Genomic DNA, 17,850 nt, shown 5'->3' on the forward strand with positions numbered 1-17,850 from the left:
GACAGATTTATGGAGGAGAATTCGATCTCTGGCTACCAATCTTGATTCTCCTTGATCTGAGATTGCAAATGCCTTAGCAGACCAGGTGCTCGGGATCAGCAGCAGCAGAAGGCCATTGCTTTCAGATCGTTCATGTGAGCTCCCAAAGGCATCTTTTGGGCGACTGTGAGTAGCAGAGTGCTGGACTAGATGGACTCTGGTCTGATCCAGCAGGCTCTTTCTTATGTTCTTATGAGCTCATGGTCTCTCCTACATGTTTGGCGGCTGCTCCATACCTCCTGGAATAGGCTAGGGGTGCTTCTATCCTTCTGGCTTTCTGGTAAGGCTATAAAATGGAATTACCCAAGGCAGCTTTTACAGCCGTCATGGCAAAAGGATTGTCTTCCTGGATATAAATACCGTGTTTACAGACTGGTGATTTTAATGTGCTTGTTCTGTAACGTTCAATGTACACAGTTTTAATGGAGTTTACACTAATAGTTCAAAAACTGTCTAGCTACCATTTCTAAAATTGAGAACTATCCACCAAAATGAAAGCCAAAAAACCCTCCTACCAGAGTAGGCACCATCACAGAAACATGTAGCTCACCTACTCACAGCTCTCCCTCCAAACAACTTTTTTCCCAAATTAGAGCTGCATTAACATCACTCACTTCTACTTGCAGACCCAGGCTAATCGTGTATGGAATGCTTACCTTGGAGCTCTTCTCTGCACAATGGTCTTGTAATGAGGTCTCCTTACATTTCTCTGTTTACATATGAGGAGGCACTCACTCCTGCCACTTAGCTTTATTGTAGAGAATTATCTCGGGCTTGGTTCCCTTAACTCTGCCCACCAACTAATCATTAAATGCACAGATCTCATTACAGATCTCAGGATTGTGGCTTAGCCCTTTAAGATGTACCTATATATCATTAAAAATAATCTCCACACAAATGAAAGAGACAAAGCAATTTCCTGGATCACAGGCTGCTAAAGAAGATGATCATGTGCTAGAGCTGATATTCTCTCCCCCTCCAAACACAAACACAAACACACACTTCCTGCTGCTGCTACTGCAGCAGGAGGGCAGAGAGGCCCATTATCTCCAAGTAGTCTCTGTTATTATTATATCAATATCTCGATATATCAATATGAGAATTAGAGGTCGGTGTGTTTTGACTAAGCCTGTGTGAATGAGCTTCTTTCCTGTGACCTGGAAGCGACAGCAAGGGGAAAGGCATGGAGGGCAGTGGAAGGGAGTGGGAAGGCTGGCTATGGGCAGAGGGAAGTTGTCTGAGGTAAAGCTGTGCTCACTGGCAAATCTGTCCCATTCTGGAAGTGAAGCAAATTAAAAGTTGTGCTAGAAGTGGTCTCGCTTGCTGTGGAAGAATGGAAAGTGAAAGAGGAACTTGAGGAAATACGTTCATACAAGAAATCTTGCACAATGGACATTTGTCCCCATTGCACAGCAGCCACCTTGTGCATAATCTGCCACCGTGTATCTTTGCCTTAATGTTACATCCTAGTTCTAAATGAAATTGACAAAGCTGATCTAATTGCCCTTGCTTCTCTGCCTCAATATTACATCACTAGTTTGATACGACAAAGAGAAATTCCTTTTGAAAATGGAGGATGTGGGAATGGGGAGAAGATACAATGGCTGAAGGGGAGGCTGGGTGACTACACAGGCATGTGGACAAAGGCCAGGTATTTGGTGGGACAGAGAAATAAAGACCATTTCAACATGATCACATGCTTGGGGGAAGCTGGCTTGTAAACAGATAGAAAAAATCATGGTAAAAGTGCTCAGAACAGCAATGGAGGAAAAATCAAGGAAAACTTTTCAAGAACCAAATGAAGGAAAAAACATACAGAATTCAAAGAAAAAAGTTTAGCATTCAGTGGCAAGATTTGTTGTAAACTACTCATGCAGCAAAGGCCATGATCATGAACATGTTAGGTCCTTGGAAAGTGAAGTAAAGATATTAACAACTGGATATATTTCAGACATGTCAAAATGCTACAGCTGCACAAGTCTAGCCATGTGAACTAATGTCAAATCATAGTATCTGCAACTCTGGTTTCTAATGAGCACATATGAAGGTGGACATATGAAGAAATCAGACACGTACTGAACTTCTCCACAGGAAAACATTTCAGCGCATGAAAAATACGGAATAGGTTTTTTGACAAGATGACTCACCGGCACTTTATGTCAGTTTTGCACATCAAATTAGCTTGCAGCTTGGAAATGATAATGCATATAATTCTGATAAATATCAGGAAATTCACCTGTGAAGAAGGGGGACACAAGCAGAACAGCAGTGTATTGCACAAATAAACACCCTTTCTGTGTAGTTCTGCTCTAGATTTCCAGGGCAATTTTCTACCTAAGGTGCAGCTTTCTTCCAAAAACTCAAAATGACTTACTATCATTTTGCTCTTTTTAGAACACTGTCATTGGCAGTCTGAAGAAATTAATCAGCATTGATTGTTTCCTTCTCATGAGCGAAAAGGTACTGAGGGTTCAAATTTACAAGTAAAATTTCCCACTGGGATAACTTGGAACCCTACCTTGTAACCCTAACTACCTCAAATGATCCCCAGCACATAGTGTGTGTTGCACAATTTCCTACTATTTCATGGTAACTGATTTGTTTGCTTTCAGACCTCTAGGCTTCTGTAAAATAAATATATTTAGGTGCTGAAAATAGGAATAGGTCTGAAAATCTGTTACAGTGTTTTAGAATGACTACACATGTTTAGATCACAAATAATCAGAAACTTAGCTAAAATGGTTTGTTTTATATTCAATAACGCTATTTTTTTAAAAAAAACACAATTTTCATTAGTTACTGATCTTACATATGGGATACATACATTCCAAGAAACAGTCAGGTGTGTGTGTGTGTTTAAGCACATGTAGGACATCTTGTGATATACAGTATGTTTAGTGAAATAAAATTAAGTTTCACTGGAATCCTTTTTCAAACTGGGTTAAAAACAAAAGAGTGAAAATATACATTAGATATTATCTATTTGGATTATCTATGTGGATACAAATTTATCCACAAATATCTCATACATAGAAAGATCTCAGCTACAATAATTACAGACTTGTAATTGAGCTGGTCGTTTTGAGAAGTCTTAAAGTGTACATCTATAACTAGGCTTCTTTGAGCTGATAACTACCCTACAACTAGGCTATATTGATGAAATGTAAGGCACATAATGATAATAATACTTGTATAGACATCAACCAGTATTCATGACCAACTGCAGAAATTCTGTTCAAATCTTCTCCTTACTTTATTGTATTCATCAAAAGCTCTTAGCTGGATAATTCTTACTGTACCACTGAGGAAGGCAGTAGTCAAAACACATTTGGTCTCCTGTTTATTTTAATCTTTGATCAACTGCATATGTATTACATAGTGACTGTTCTGTATGAACAGGTTTAATGTTTTGTTTGCCATATCTGTAAAGATGTTTAGAGCAATTTTTATGGGTTATTATTTGTTATTATTTTAATGTAATTGATGGATGATTAAAATTAACTTTTAGTTTTGTTTTCCATAGAGGCCTGTTTACTTAACCCTTTTGGTTAATTGTTGGTTTTTAAACACTATAATACTAATGTGGGGTAGCTAGCTAGTAAAGATAAACAGACCTGTGCATATTTAAAGATTTTTCTAGTTAGCTCATCCTTCCACAAAATGGAGAGCATTAAAAATGGATAGCATCCCTCCACAAAAAAAATCAGAGATAGCATTAAAGCAAATACATCATTTTGATTTTTAAGTTTCACAGTTTTAGAAAAAAATGCAAACTTTTTTCAACTATAAATACAGAGGTTTTAGAGAATTTGGAATGCAAATATGTAGAAGAGTTGATTCTTATTTCCCACTTTTCTCAACCTTTCTCAAAGGAGTCTCAAAGCGGTTTACAAGCTCCTTTCCCTTCCTCTCCCCACAACAGACACCTTGTTAGGTGGTGGGGCTGAGAGAATTCTGAAAGAATTCTGAAAGAACTAGCCCAAGGTCACCCCACAGGCTGTAATGTGATTCCCCACATTACAGTCTGCTGCTCTAAACCACTATACCACACTGGCTTGCATAAGAAAGTGATTAGAGAAAGCTTTTTAAGCATAGGGTTTTATATTCATCCTCATAAAGAAGGGTTCGCCTCATTCAAGATGTCACCAAATGTGAAATTTGTTCCAGACAACAGTCTGAGACATGTTTACTGCCTCTACGTATACTGCATACAACTGCTTTTTGCTATCCCTATCCTCAAAAGAAAATACAGAGGGGCTTATTACAGCCACATTCTCTGTGCACTGGAGAAGCTAAGGACCCCTAATAGGCATTCACCTTGGAAGTTGCCTTGGTTTGCCAGCAACATTTTAATGTATTCACTCTCTAGTTTAAATTATATATGTCAGATTGGCTGCTGCAGAACTACAGCTATTTAAGTTACAGAGATGTTTATAAAAACCAGTAACTGTAAGTAAATTGGAAGGTCAAAGAATGCATCTTTGAAGCAATCACCTTAGATTACATAAAATTTCATTATTTGGCATGCATGCTTAATGTTTCTTTAAAAGTGCAATGGTGAGAAAAACAGGGTTACATACACCTGAGATCAACTGTGCAGTCAAGATGGCCAACTGAATAAGATTACAGAGCATCTCAGAGCACAAGGTGCTCTGCCCCATTTCTCAGGCATCATATGTAGAAGGACAGCCCCCCACCTTATTAACTTAGTTCCTCTGAGGTGCTGAAATTAAACATGGTTGAATTTATGGATGTTCATGGAGTGTTCTTCTGTTTCCCTATTCCTCATACATAGCCCCAATACAAATCAGAACTGCCCAAGGCCTTTTTTATTTTATTTTACTGACAGAGATCCAGGATCCTTTTTGCATCTCTTTTGGCTCTTGTTGCAAACATTCTTGATCACTCACCCCTATAGCGATCAGGATGGGGAGCCTGATGATCAGCCAGTAGTTCATGTTATGGTTTCTGCTCCAGCAGCTGAAAAACAAATATGAAAAAAAATAGTGTGTGCGTGTATCATTCCCACCTCCTCATACATCTGGGAGCAAAAAGCAAAAGTATAGAAACACATGAACATAGGAAATTAAAATGAGCATGTAAACACAATTCCCTCTGCCATCATAGGGGATAACCTATGGACTGAAGACTTTTAGGTTTGATCAAACTCTAGGATTCCATGATGTCCGAAGCCTTGCAGCGATGACTGTGTGAGATAGGTTATGCTGAGAGTGAGTGTCACAAAAGTTTGCTGGGTGACTTTGGATCAGTCAGAGAAGAGATTTGATCCTGGGTCTCCCAGATCTTGTCCAACACTCTTAACGCTACTTGCCTGGTGGTGTAAACCAGCTCCAGGTCGCTGGGCTATCAGACTTTGGACTGGGGTATCAGGCTTTTAAACTGCGGTTTGGTTGCTGGGGTATCAGGCTTTTAAACTGCAATTTAGTTAAGATTTAGAATCCTGTCTTTTGGGGAAAACAAAGTCCAATCTGGAAAGGCATCTGTGTTGGGATGCTGAAGCAAACAAGATCTTAAACTGATGAATGTTCCTTCAAGCCCCATGTACTAGAACATAGAAGAGGAGGGAGACAGAAGACCTAGGACACAGCAACAGACTTACTAGAACTGACTGCAGCTTGTACTGACATCTCATTATCTGCCCCAAGTACTTATAAAGTACACACATTCACACATGGCTGCACTGTTTGTATTTTAGAGAGATTACACAATCCCAGGAAGTGATGCCATGGCATAGACCCACCATGCATCCATTTACCTAATTTGTTGCATGCTTGACCAACCTCACTGACAGACTAAGATACAAGATGCCTGTAGCTAAAAACCAAGCACCGTGATGGGATGTAACTCAACAACAACAACAACCTTTATTAGGCATTTATAATAGGCTCTAGAGCATTATATTTATGAAGTACAAATCAAGAGTACATTCATAACGCAGACAGAAAGATTGTACATAGAAGTATATATTACTTAGAAAGTTCTGTCACTTGCAAAAGAAATTTTGCTACTTTTTCCAAGAGCATGACATCTGTATTGTTTAACAGAAGCTCCACAACAGAACTGTCAGTGTCTCTTTCAGATTTGTCTAGGGCCAGCCTGGGAAAGAAATTCCTAATGCCCACATATCTTGGACAGTCAAGAATAATATGAGCAAGAGTCTCCATTTGGTTTTTGCAGTGTGGACAAACCTGATCCTGGAGAGGGATGGATAAGTAACGACCCTTTGTAATGGCTGATGGGAAAGTATTGTGATAATCCATCTCTGTTGGGATTCAGTTAATAATTCAAGATATTTGGCTATGTGCCCCTGTTCCGGTATAGATGTAGCTAAAAACCAAGCCCATGATGAAATGGTCCACTTAATTCTAAAATACTAGCTTTCCAATGAGCCCTTCAATTTTAGGGTGGCTGTGCTGCTTTTCAGGACTTTGCACATTGCAAACTTTAGTCTAACATGTCAGTTTGTTTCCAGATAATTATCAAAAGTGTTTAACCAATGATACATTGAAGTGTGCATTACAGTCAATAGATATGTAGGTAGGACCTGGGAACAGGAAATTCACTTCAAGGATACATGTGACTAAAAATGCACTTAACAATTCTCATCATTTGCTCATAGCAAAGATCTCCTCCTGTATAATTTGTGCAGAGGAAAAGGCTTTTCTCTGAACAGACACTTTTCTTGAACCATAATTCTGAAGCAAGTTCAGAGGATTCTTGGTACAATGACAGATAAAGTAATGGTGCTTTATATTAACTCTGCTATACTACTTAGTGCATAAATTGGCTTCTTACAGAACTCTGCAGCTTTAACTACTTTTATAAATGTGCAATCAAAAATTACTAAAATTAAGAGTCAGAAAAATAAAAAATATAATTGAGCTGTGTACAAAGTGAGTGTTACTTTATACTTTTTGAAATTTGTGCAATTAAAAACAAAGGCCCATGCAATCATCAGCATGAAATCTCCTTCAATATTTTTGTCTAACTACAGATACAGATAACTATATGTAACTACAGATATATAACTACATCTAACTCGAATGTTATATTTAGGAGTTAAAGTACTGGACTTCAGAGAACTACTTCACCAAGTCAAATCTCTACTGCGACAGTCTCGCTCTTTCTTACACACACACATACACACAAAAGGACAACTTCAGAGTGTCACAGAAGCTTTGTTCTCTTTGAGGTGGTAGATATTTGTCTGGTTGATATCACATGTCTGAATATTCCTCTACACAAAAATTCTCTGCAACAGAATGCTAGAATGTAAAGGAAAAACTAGGCTAGAATCCTGTTCTTGAGTGCCATGGTTTTCTTCTATGTGGAACATATCCTCCCCCACCCCAGATGCCAGGAGCATTAAATCCTGATAGCCCCCACTTGAAGTCAGCAGTCAAGATACAAGTTCACCATCTCAGTGAGAGCCAAGCCTAAATGTCAAAGTTTCCAGGACATTTCTGTATCTATGTCAACTCAACTGAACTTTAGCTCAAGAAGAAAAAAAATAAGACCAATGCATGGTTGAAGGCTTTCATGGCCGGAATCACTAGGTTGTTGTGGGTTTTTTGGGTTGTATGGCCATGTTCCAGTAGCATTTTCTCCTGAAATTTCACCTGCATCTATGGCTGGCATCTTCAGAGGATCCATACAACCCGGAAACCCACAACACCCTAATATACGACAACTTTGCCCAATATTCTATTCTACACAAATTAAGTGAAGAAACTCATTGGCCTATTTACAATTTTTGTTGCTGAATTTCTGGATTGCTACCATCTTCCATACTCTAGTCCAGGGGTAGGGAACCTTTAACACTCCAAGCCATTTGGACCCGTTTTCCATGGGAAAAGAAAACACTTAGAGCCGCAAATAATTTTTGACATTTAAAATAAAGATAACACTATATATATATATATATAGGGGTTTTTTACCTTTTACTCTGCTCATTCTGAGAAGCGCATGCCCTGCCCGCCCTGCTGCCTGCAGGGCAGACAAGGATGAAGCCAGCGGCTCGGCCTCGCCGGCCGCCGGGAAAGCGCCCGCCCCGTTCCAATGGGGCGGGCGAGAGGGGAAGCCCGTGGCGCGGCCCAGCCGACCGTGGGCAGTTGGTGCTCCTGCCCTGCTGCCTGCAGGCCGGCAAGGATGGGGCCGTCGGCTCGGCTCGTGGAGCCACAGTGCAAGTGCAGAAGAGCCGCATGCGGTTCTCGAGACGCAGGTTCCCTACCCCTGCTCTAGTCTGTAAGCTGCTTTGAAGCACTGTGGCCTGTATTTTATTTCCCAATATCCCCCCTAAAGGAGATGTTAGAGTCAAAAATGCAATTTGTAGCCTGCTACATATCTAATGTATTATCACAGAGGCACAATACTAAAATTGTTAACTCATGAGTGAAAATGGCCATGACTAAGATCTGAGAAAATCTTGACTACTATGAAAAAGAAAAATAATGTTTTATTGTACAATTTTACAAGTACTTATACAAGATTCAGATGTCCAAAACTGCCTGTTACAATCTGCTGAGAGCAGGAAATGCAGATTTTGTTTAATAGAAAATAAGTCAGCTTTGAAAGCAGTCAAATGCATTTTCCCGACAGGCGAAAACCAACTATGCCTCTGGCATGAGAGCTGGTCTACAGCAAAACTAGTGCTCTCTGTTCTAGGGATCAGATATTTATTTATTTATTTGGCTTCAGTCATGGTGACTGAACTCTTGTTTACTTTAAATTGGCTTTAAACAAGAAAATTACCATACAAACAAAAAACATCCTGAAAATTAAAAAAGTAATATGAATATACACAAGAAAGTTATATAGTTCATGTACCATTCACACAATTTTCTAAACAGAAACTTCTGAAATCCAGGACTGCACTTTCAGGATTTTCTTTTGCATACTGCAAAGATGGAAAATTCTCATGTGACATTTTCATATTCATTAAAATACTTTTGAGCAATGCCATACTGGGACTAAATTGTGATGAAACAGCGTGAGCCTGAGCCACACACTGCTGAGCCCCGCCCCCCGCTTCCCTGCAGGCCACCTTCTGCCCTCCCCAGGACCTGGGGAGGGCAGGAGTTGACCTGCAGGGAGGCTGGGAGGGGGCGGGACTCAGCGGCATGTGGTTCAGGCTCACGCTGTTTCATCATGTGTTGGGGGGCTCCCGGCACCCCCACACATGATGAAACGGCATGCACCTGGAAACATGGGATACCCCTTGTACCCATTAGCGGTACTTTTGAGTTCATCCAGTAGATGTAAACTGAACCCGACTCAACTTGATGTGCTGTTTTGCATACATTGTCTGCAAATACTTTGCTTCATCTCCTAGGGAGATCATCCTGGAAACTTCCAGAAACATTTCCAAGATTTTTCTCCAATATATCTGAAAACGCATTTACCGCACTATTTTATGCTGAATTGTTTCCAAGCTAACGTCATTCACAGGGCAATCATACTTAAAACAAATTTTCTTTCCTGCCAAAAAGGGGCTATTATCTATGCCCCTTGTGCAGTTACCCAAGCTCTGGTGCTTGCTTTGGTATTTTTTTTATCCCTCACCTCACCACATCACCCCTCTCCTCCTAATTTCTACATTCTTGCCTTTCCCCCTTTCCCCCCTGTTTTTTGGGACCAAGTTTTATTTGCAATAAGAATCAGATGCAACAAACAACGTACTTGTGCACAGACATTAATATGAAATGGTATTATACAGTGGATTATGAATGGTTATCACATTTCTGGCTCTCCCTACCCTCTGAAAAACTGCCCAATGAATCCTTGTTTGTGAATGTACTATATTAAATTATGTACTGTAATACTAGCCTACCTGCATTGATGCAATATCAATTGGTACATACGATGTAATGTCAAAAAGGATAAAATGGTGCCTGGGGCAACAGGGGAAGAGTGGCTGGGGTCCTTCCAAATCTGGGACTATCCAAATCAGCAGAGTTCTTTACCCAGAAGAAATAAAAGTATGTATCCCTATCCCGAGAGCCAGCATGGTGTAGTGGTCAAGAGCACTCTAATCTGGAGAACTGGGTTTGATACTCCACTCCTACACATGAGCAGTGGAGTCTTAACTGGTGAACCAGATTTGTTTCCCCCACTTCTACATTCCTGCTGCATGACCTTGGGCTAGTCACAGTACTGCACAACTCTTTCAGCCCTGCCTACCTCACAAGGTGTCTGTTGTGGGAAGAGGAAGGTAAAGGAGTTTTTAAGCACCTCTGAGTCTCTTCACAGGAGATATAGGAAGGGTATAAATCCAAACTCCTCCTCCTCCTCCTCCTCCTCCTCCTCTTGTAGAAAGTAATAGCCCTGACCTTCTGACAAGGTAGATGTCAAGAGATGGTTTTGACTAGCTAGGCCACCAATTCCATACTAGGAATACATGGGCAGCCATTTGGGAACACCACAAATTCACCTCTACACCAATGGGACCATGATGGAGAATCAAGATGGATGAAGAATGATAAAAGGGCACAGAATACTAAACAGAAAAAGGAGCACTTCGCATTGCATCTATTAATCTAACACAATTAGTGTATTGTGTGAAGAAAAGACCAACAGTTATTGTGCATGATCACAGAATCAGGCTGCCATACAGCAATCCTGTGCCAAATTAAAAAACATTTAAATCAATAGGTTTATTAAATTGTGAATAGTTGGATAGGTGAGTCAACTTTGAGTAAGGTGAAAAACATTTAAATGATTCTTGCATCATAGTTCCAGAGATGTACAACACACATTATAAGCATGATTTTTTTAAAAAGCCTACAGGATTAAAAAGTATAAAATACAATCAAGCAAAAGTATAAATACAATCAAGCAACACTGGAATTAGTAGCAATAAAATTGAGAAAATGTAATAAAGTAATAGATAAATAAAAATTATGGATGTTATTTGCTTTTAAGGTCTTGCAGCAGATGAAATAGGTCAGATTTTTACAACAAACAAAAAATCAAACCAGCACAGACAACATGAAAGCACTGGCCAGTGCACTTAAAACAACTAAGACATCTAATGTCTGGCATCTGAAGTCAATGACATGCTCTGATAACTGGCCTTTTCATTCAAGATAAAATCCCGAATGAGAACCAACCTGGCATTCAATATATTTAGAACTTATTGATAAGACCACCCTAATCACCAACAGAAAAACCAGCATTACAGATAGATAATTAACATCTACCTCCTCCCCCTTACCTTTTCTTGGCATGTCTGGCTCCAACAACATCTCCAGTTGGCCGATATACGACTGATAGTAGCTCACACATACTTTCCCAACCTAATTCTCTAGGCACAATTGTTAAAAATAAAACAACAAACACAAAAAGGCTCTTCCTTTTTCACTGCTGTTACTTAGCCACTCTATCCAGGCAGAGCCATTGGCCTGGGTATCTCAATGAAGTGGTGACCGACTCTGAAGTCATCCTTTAGGGCCACTCCACAGCTGGTAACACTCAGGGGAAACCCCACTCCCACAGTTTTTCAGTTGCCCGCAGTCTTATTCATACAACACAGAGTACACACTTCTTCCAACCCACAGCCAAATCTCAGTATCAGGAATCTCAGAAGGTTTAGTTGTATGGAAAGACTGATATTCAAATTAAGTTGTATGACAGTCTGATCTGGTGTGATCACATCTACAATACACAGCATCATGGAGAGGATTCAACAAGTATACTGTCCCAAAGAAACATACATTTAGACATGCAAAAAGAAGCTGCCCAGCAAAAGCTTCTGCATACTAATTTTGCTGAAATGTATAATGTGAGGCTTTAAAATGTGAGACACCATCGACTTCAAGGCTAGGTTGCAACACAAGTAAATGCATAGCATGTCAATGTAACAGCCACTGCCAAAGCCATAAAGCTGAAGGAAAACGGGCACCCTCCCACAAATAACAAGAGACGAGCTAAGAATTGGAACTGAACCAACCCCTCATCTTCATAAAGGTACTTGACAGTTCCCCAGAGGATAACAAACAGCATTGGTACACCTAGGAAAAGAGGAAACAAGATATGCAGAGACAATGAGACCAAAAAATAAAAGATGATTCAAGATTCACACAATGTAGGACTTCTTTAGTCAACAGAAGATTGGACATTGCCTACAAACCACCACCTTCTAGGCCTGAAAAACATCCCAAACTTGATTATCTTTAAACCAAATTTTCAAAATTAGATCAAAGTATTAAATTCAGTCCTACATGTATTCATGCTGGTAGTTTAATTAGAGATGTCAGTCCAAGTGTCACATTCCAATAATTATTTTGCTAAGCAGGTGCTATGCATAACAAATTGCCTAACATTAGAAAAGGTTACTCAGGGAAGAAAAAACAACTTGTGTACATCAAAAAATACATAATGACTGATTTCTGATTTAGAAAAATGTTCTATAGATATGATATGCTCACTCACCCCCTTTTTCAACATCCTCATGCTATGCTGAATGCTAAAATGATACTGCCAGTTTTAAGGGACTGAAAAGGGGCTGTATAAAAGTGAAAATAATGCTTGCTTGGATGGCTTGCTTGGATGAACTAGATGGCTTGCTTGGATGAACTAGATTTTTTTTAATTTATATTTTCGATTTCTTAACCGTCCTCCTCCAAAGGGCTCATGGCCGTGCACAACATAATTATAAACCATTAAAACTATTATAATTTAAAACCATTTAAAACACCGACAGAATTTCTAGAGAACTTCAGCTGTAAAAGATGGTGATAAAACCGCTCCCCCTCCCCCAAGCCCCTCCAGAGGCCAGGATCGAATGGGGATTCAATCAACCCGGCTGGCCAAATGCCTGGCTGAACAGGTCCATTTTACAGGCCCTGCGGAAAGCTTGTAAATCCCGCAGAGCCCTGGTCTCTTTTGGGAGCCTGTTCCACCAGAGCGCGGACAGGGCTGTAAAAGCCCTGGCCCTAGTAGAGGCCAGCTGGATGTCTTTCAGACCGGGGACTAGTTGATGAAACTAGGGATCCTAGAAGAGCATTTCTGAGGTCTGAAACAATTACACCTCCCAACCTCTGCCTAATCTGGCGGGGATGCCATTTTAACAAGACAGAATAATTTTAAATAATGTGTTCCTACACAGCCAGAGCACACTGGTTAATTTAAAATTACTTTGTAAACACAACTACAGAGGGTACCTCAGGTACATGGTCTTCAACTTTACTTTTTAAGAAAAGCATGAAAAAAACCCCTCATAATAACCTTTTATTGGGAGTTGCCCTGAGTCCTGTGGGAGATTGGTGGGATGTAAGTGCAACCAACCAACCAACCAACCAACCAACCAACCAACCAACCAACCAACCAACCAACCAACCAATCAGAAAAACATAAGCAGTCAGAACAACCTTATCTAGTTTGTCTTACTTTGAGTTTTTATTTTGTATTTACTCCAAAGTGATTGAAGTTTGAAACCAGTGGATGTTTAGCAACAAGTGCAACTTTCACCAAGGAGTCTATTCAGTTAACAAAAGTTTTTACTGACTTTCAACTGATATAGCCTCATTGCATCTTTCTGCAGATGGTACAGTTGAAAATGTATAGAAAATGTCTGTATGTATAAAGGATTTCATAGTAACAAATGCAGTAAGTAAAAGCTCTGTTGTTGTTTGAATATTCAGCACAGGAATATGTGGGAGTGGAGTGGAGTGGGGGGGAGTAAGCCGTGTAGTTGGAAATTTCAGTAAGCAGTCTGAAAGCCTCTATAATACCATTTCAACATTTAGTTATAGTGTGTTTTCCAGATACCAGAGAAGTTGGTCATTATAAAAACAAAGCATGGTATGCCACTTTTTGCTTAGGATGAACAGAGAAGAGGTTCCAACAAAATGAAGACGAGAAGGATCTAATTAGAAGAACAGTAAGTTAAACAATGAGGAAGACAGCTTGCAAGACATTACAGGTTGACTCTGCTGATGTCCCAGAAAGACTTCAAAGCTACCAAGTGAAATGATTCATAATAACCGATTTCATACACTGCGATGGTAAGAAAATGTATTTTATGTCCCATTATAGATCATTTTGAAAACTAGGTGTGTCTTTAATCCAAGGAAACATTTACAATTACTTTGAATTTTATTTTCTTGGCTTTGCAAGGAATTAAAGCTGTTTTAATTACTTATACAAGCCAGCCATAAGAAGAGTTGGATTTTATACCCTACTTTAAGGTGTCTCAAAGCAGCTTACAATCACCCTCCTTTTCTTTCCCCACAACAGGCATCTTGTGAGGTAAGTGGATCTGAGAGAGAACTGTGACTTGCCCAATGTCACCCAGCAGGCTTCATGTAAAGGAGTGGGGAAACAAATCTAGTTCACTAGTTGTGAGTTTTCCAGGCTGTGTGGCTGTAGGTCTCGTTTCTAATGTTTCGCCAGCATCTGTGGCTGGCATCTTCAGAGCTATGTCCCAGAGAGAAGTCTGACTTCTCTCTGGCCCCTTCCGCACATGCAAAATAATGCATTTTCAAACCACTTTCACAACTGTTTGCAAGTGGATTTTGCTATTCCGCACAGCTTCAAAGAGCACTGAAAGCAGTTTGAAAGTGCGTTATTCTGCATGTGCGGAAGGAGCCTCTGTGATACACCTCTGAAGTTGCCAGCCATAGATGCAGGCGTAATGTTAGGAACAAGATCTACCAGACCACGGCCACACAACCCGGAAAACTCACATCAACCAGTTGAATCTGGCCATGAAAGCCTTCGACAATACATTAGACACCTAGTTCACTAGATTCGAGTCTGCTGCTCATCTGAAGGAGCAGAGAATCACACCCAGTTCTTCACTCTTAACCACTACTCTGTGAAGGCTCTAAAATGTGCTAAATGAGTCACCAAGGTTCAAATAGAACAAGATTTATTTATTTATTTATTTAAATTTTATAGGTTGCCTCATCTCCGAAGGGCTCTAGCACAAACAGATGTGCAGTGATAACCACTAACATTATAACATTTCTGTAATGTGGTGCCAGTCAGGGGTGTAGATACCATGGGGACATGTGGGGACAAATGTCCCAGGTGCCCACCATTTGATCACGTGGGGGGTGCAGAAAAATTTGGGTTCATTTCTTCATTTTTTGGTATTTTTAGTCTTTTTACTTTGTTGGCCAGCAGGGGATGCAGTTTTCAGGCTAGAAGCACCAAAATTTCAGACTATCATCAGGTGACACTACTGATAATACCAGCCAAGTTTGGGGAATTTGGATTTAGGGGGTCCAAAGGTATGGACCCTCAAAAGGGGCACCCCATCCCTCATTGTTTCCAATGGGAACTAATAGTTAATGGGGTTACCCTTTGAGGGTCCATAACTTTGGACTCCTTGAACCAAACTTCACTAAACCTAGGTGGTATCATCAGGATAGTCTCCTGCTGATACCTCCCAGGTTTGGGTAATTTGGGTTTAGGGGGTCCAAAGGTATGGACCCCCACAGAGGGCACCCCATCTCCCATTGTTTGCAATGGGAACTAATAGTAGATAGGACTACACTTTGAGGGTCCATAACTTTGGACCCCCTCACCCAAACTTCACTAAACCTAAGTGGTATCATCAGAATAGTCTCCCACTGATACCACCCAGGTTTGGTGAATTTTGGTTCAGGGGGTCGAAAGCTATGGACCCTCAAAGTGGGTGCCCCATCCTCCATCCAATGGGAGCTAATAGTAGATGGGGCTACGATTTTGAGGGTCCCCCTGAACCAAATTTCACCAAACCTGGGTGGTACCATCAGGAGACTGTTTTACAAATCATGTAAAAGTATGTTTATTGTAAATTTGAAATCATTTGCCGTTCATACAAACTATTGTATATTTTGGAAGCACAGACATATGAAATTTATGTAAGTGCCTTGAGAACATGTGTTTATCTATTTGACCACATGACTGTACATATTATGTCTTACTGTACAATTTTCTGATTTATTATATTTACAGGTGCCACTAGCCTTGACACTTGTATGAGACCGGTACACATCCCAGTTCCAGTTAACTTAGTGGATTTTCATTGTATTACACAGGATCTTTGCTTTGTATTACACAGGATTTTTTCAGTGTTGATGTTTATGGATTTGGACACATACTTTTAACAAGACATTATCTGAAAATAGACAGTAGTTGCTGCAAGCCTTCTTCAGTGTAATTTCTATTGTGCTGGTCACTGTGTGGGACAAGATGCTGGACTAAATGGACCACTGGTCTGATGCAGCCAGGCTCTTATGTTCTCATTTTCTGTTTTTTTTCTGTTTATTTTTTTAAAAAACAACAACAGAGTCTCCAATTCACTGTTTAGAATTAAGAAGTCCATAAAACTGCCACAGAAGGGTTTTACTTCCAATGTAGTTACAGTCTTCTTTCAGGACAAGCTGGTGATAGTATTATTAAAGTCTGGCATCAATTCTCTCCATGGGAACAAGTATGCCTTACAATTCTGAAGTCTTGTTTAGCAATTTAAAGAAGATTGCCATAGGCTGTTACTTAATTCTACTAAACCTAATTATTTACAATATGTTCAGTTCAATTTGTATTGACACTTCTTGTGATTTACAGCAAAGTCAAAATTTTGTTATCTTTTGCATCTCCTATGTAATTTAATTTCATAGTTCCCTTAGGGTTTCATGAAAACAGATTTTGCAGTCAAGTTGTCTTGTATTAGTCTTCCATTACAGTGTGCTTTGGTCTTACTCCAGCCCTTTGGCTGACCTTCAGAAGTTAAATCATACTGAGTACACCATTCATTATCACTCAGACAACCTTCTGACAAAAAGGCCTGAATCAGGCAGTAGCCATCTTATGAAAAAAGCCCCTTCATGAAGAGACTTCATTTTCTTATAATATGCATCAGCACATCAGAAGATGCACCATGGGGACAGTAACACAAGGTTTCACATCATGACAAAAATATTCCAGTAAAAAAGAAAGACTGTCAACACATATGGAGGTGGTATCAAACTATGATAATATCATGGCTACCATGTTCTCATGATATACCAACAATCCCTATCAGATCAGAACACTAGTTAGAAAACTGATCTTTCAAATATAGCTTGTTGCCAGGGAAAAGAGAAATGGTTGTGGTGGGTTTTCCGGGCTGTGTGGCCGTGGTCTGGTAGATCTTGTTCCTGAGGAACAAGATCTACCAGACCATGGCCACACAGCCCAGAAAACCCATCACAACCAGTTGAATCTGGCCATGAAAGCCTTCAACAATACACAGAAAAGAGAAATGATCCAAGAGGTAGCAGCTACTCTTCCCCAATAAACAAGCATATAAACAATAGTACTTTTTCTTTCATACCATCCTTTGAGGAAGCCATGAGAGTATTTCATAACATTCTATATCTAGATTTGAGAAAGGCAGCTGAAAGATTCACCAGCTCCATTTGACTGAATATTTGTAAATCATCTCAACAAACTAAACATAATCTTAACAGTATGCAAGTATACTCATGTGGGTTTGGCACTGTTCTCCTTCACACCCCTCCAATTACAGTCTTAAGTGCTATTGCCTCCCTGATGCTGCAGGAAAAGTTACAAGAGATGCTGGGATGAAAGTCAGCTCTCCTGGGTTTATTTAGTTTTGGGTAAGTAATCATGCCGAGATAGATTACCAAGGGACAAAGGAAATTATATGTGTGGCCTTCACATATATACCTACCAATCCAAAGGCAAGGGATCTACATCCTTCTATACAATGCAAGAGAAATATCTCAGGTGAACTTTGGTGGAGACAGGGTAGAGAAGGAGAAAGGCAGTAACTTAAAACTGAACTAGATCTGATAAAAG

General features: G+C 39.9%; 1 protein-coding gene across 1 annotated transcript in view; it reads right to left on the reverse strand.

Annotated features, from left to right (window-relative positions):
* GLP1R (glucagon like peptide 1 receptor) overlaps positions 1-17,850 on the reverse strand; it is a 103,392-nt gene that overhangs the window by 15,216 nt on the left and 70,326 nt on the right. Inside the window, exons 10-12 of the mRNA XM_048504992.1 lie at positions 12,008-12,068; positions 4,950-5,019; positions 2,187-2,275 (exon numbers count right to left, since the gene is read on the reverse strand). Of these exons, the coding sequence (XP_048360949.1) occupies positions 2,187-2,275; positions 4,950-5,019; positions 12,008-12,068 (220 nt within the window). The remainder of the gene's footprint in view (positions 1-2,186; positions 2,276-4,949; positions 5,020-12,007; positions 12,069-17,850) is intronic.

Source organism: Sphaerodactylus townsendi, linkage group LG01, assembly GCF_021028975.2.
Source record: "Sphaerodactylus townsendi isolate TG3544 linkage group LG01, MPM_Stown_v2.3, whole genome shotgun sequence".
Lineage (NCBI taxonomy): Eukaryota > Metazoa > Chordata > Lepidosauria > Squamata > Sphaerodactylidae > Sphaerodactylus > Sphaerodactylus townsendi.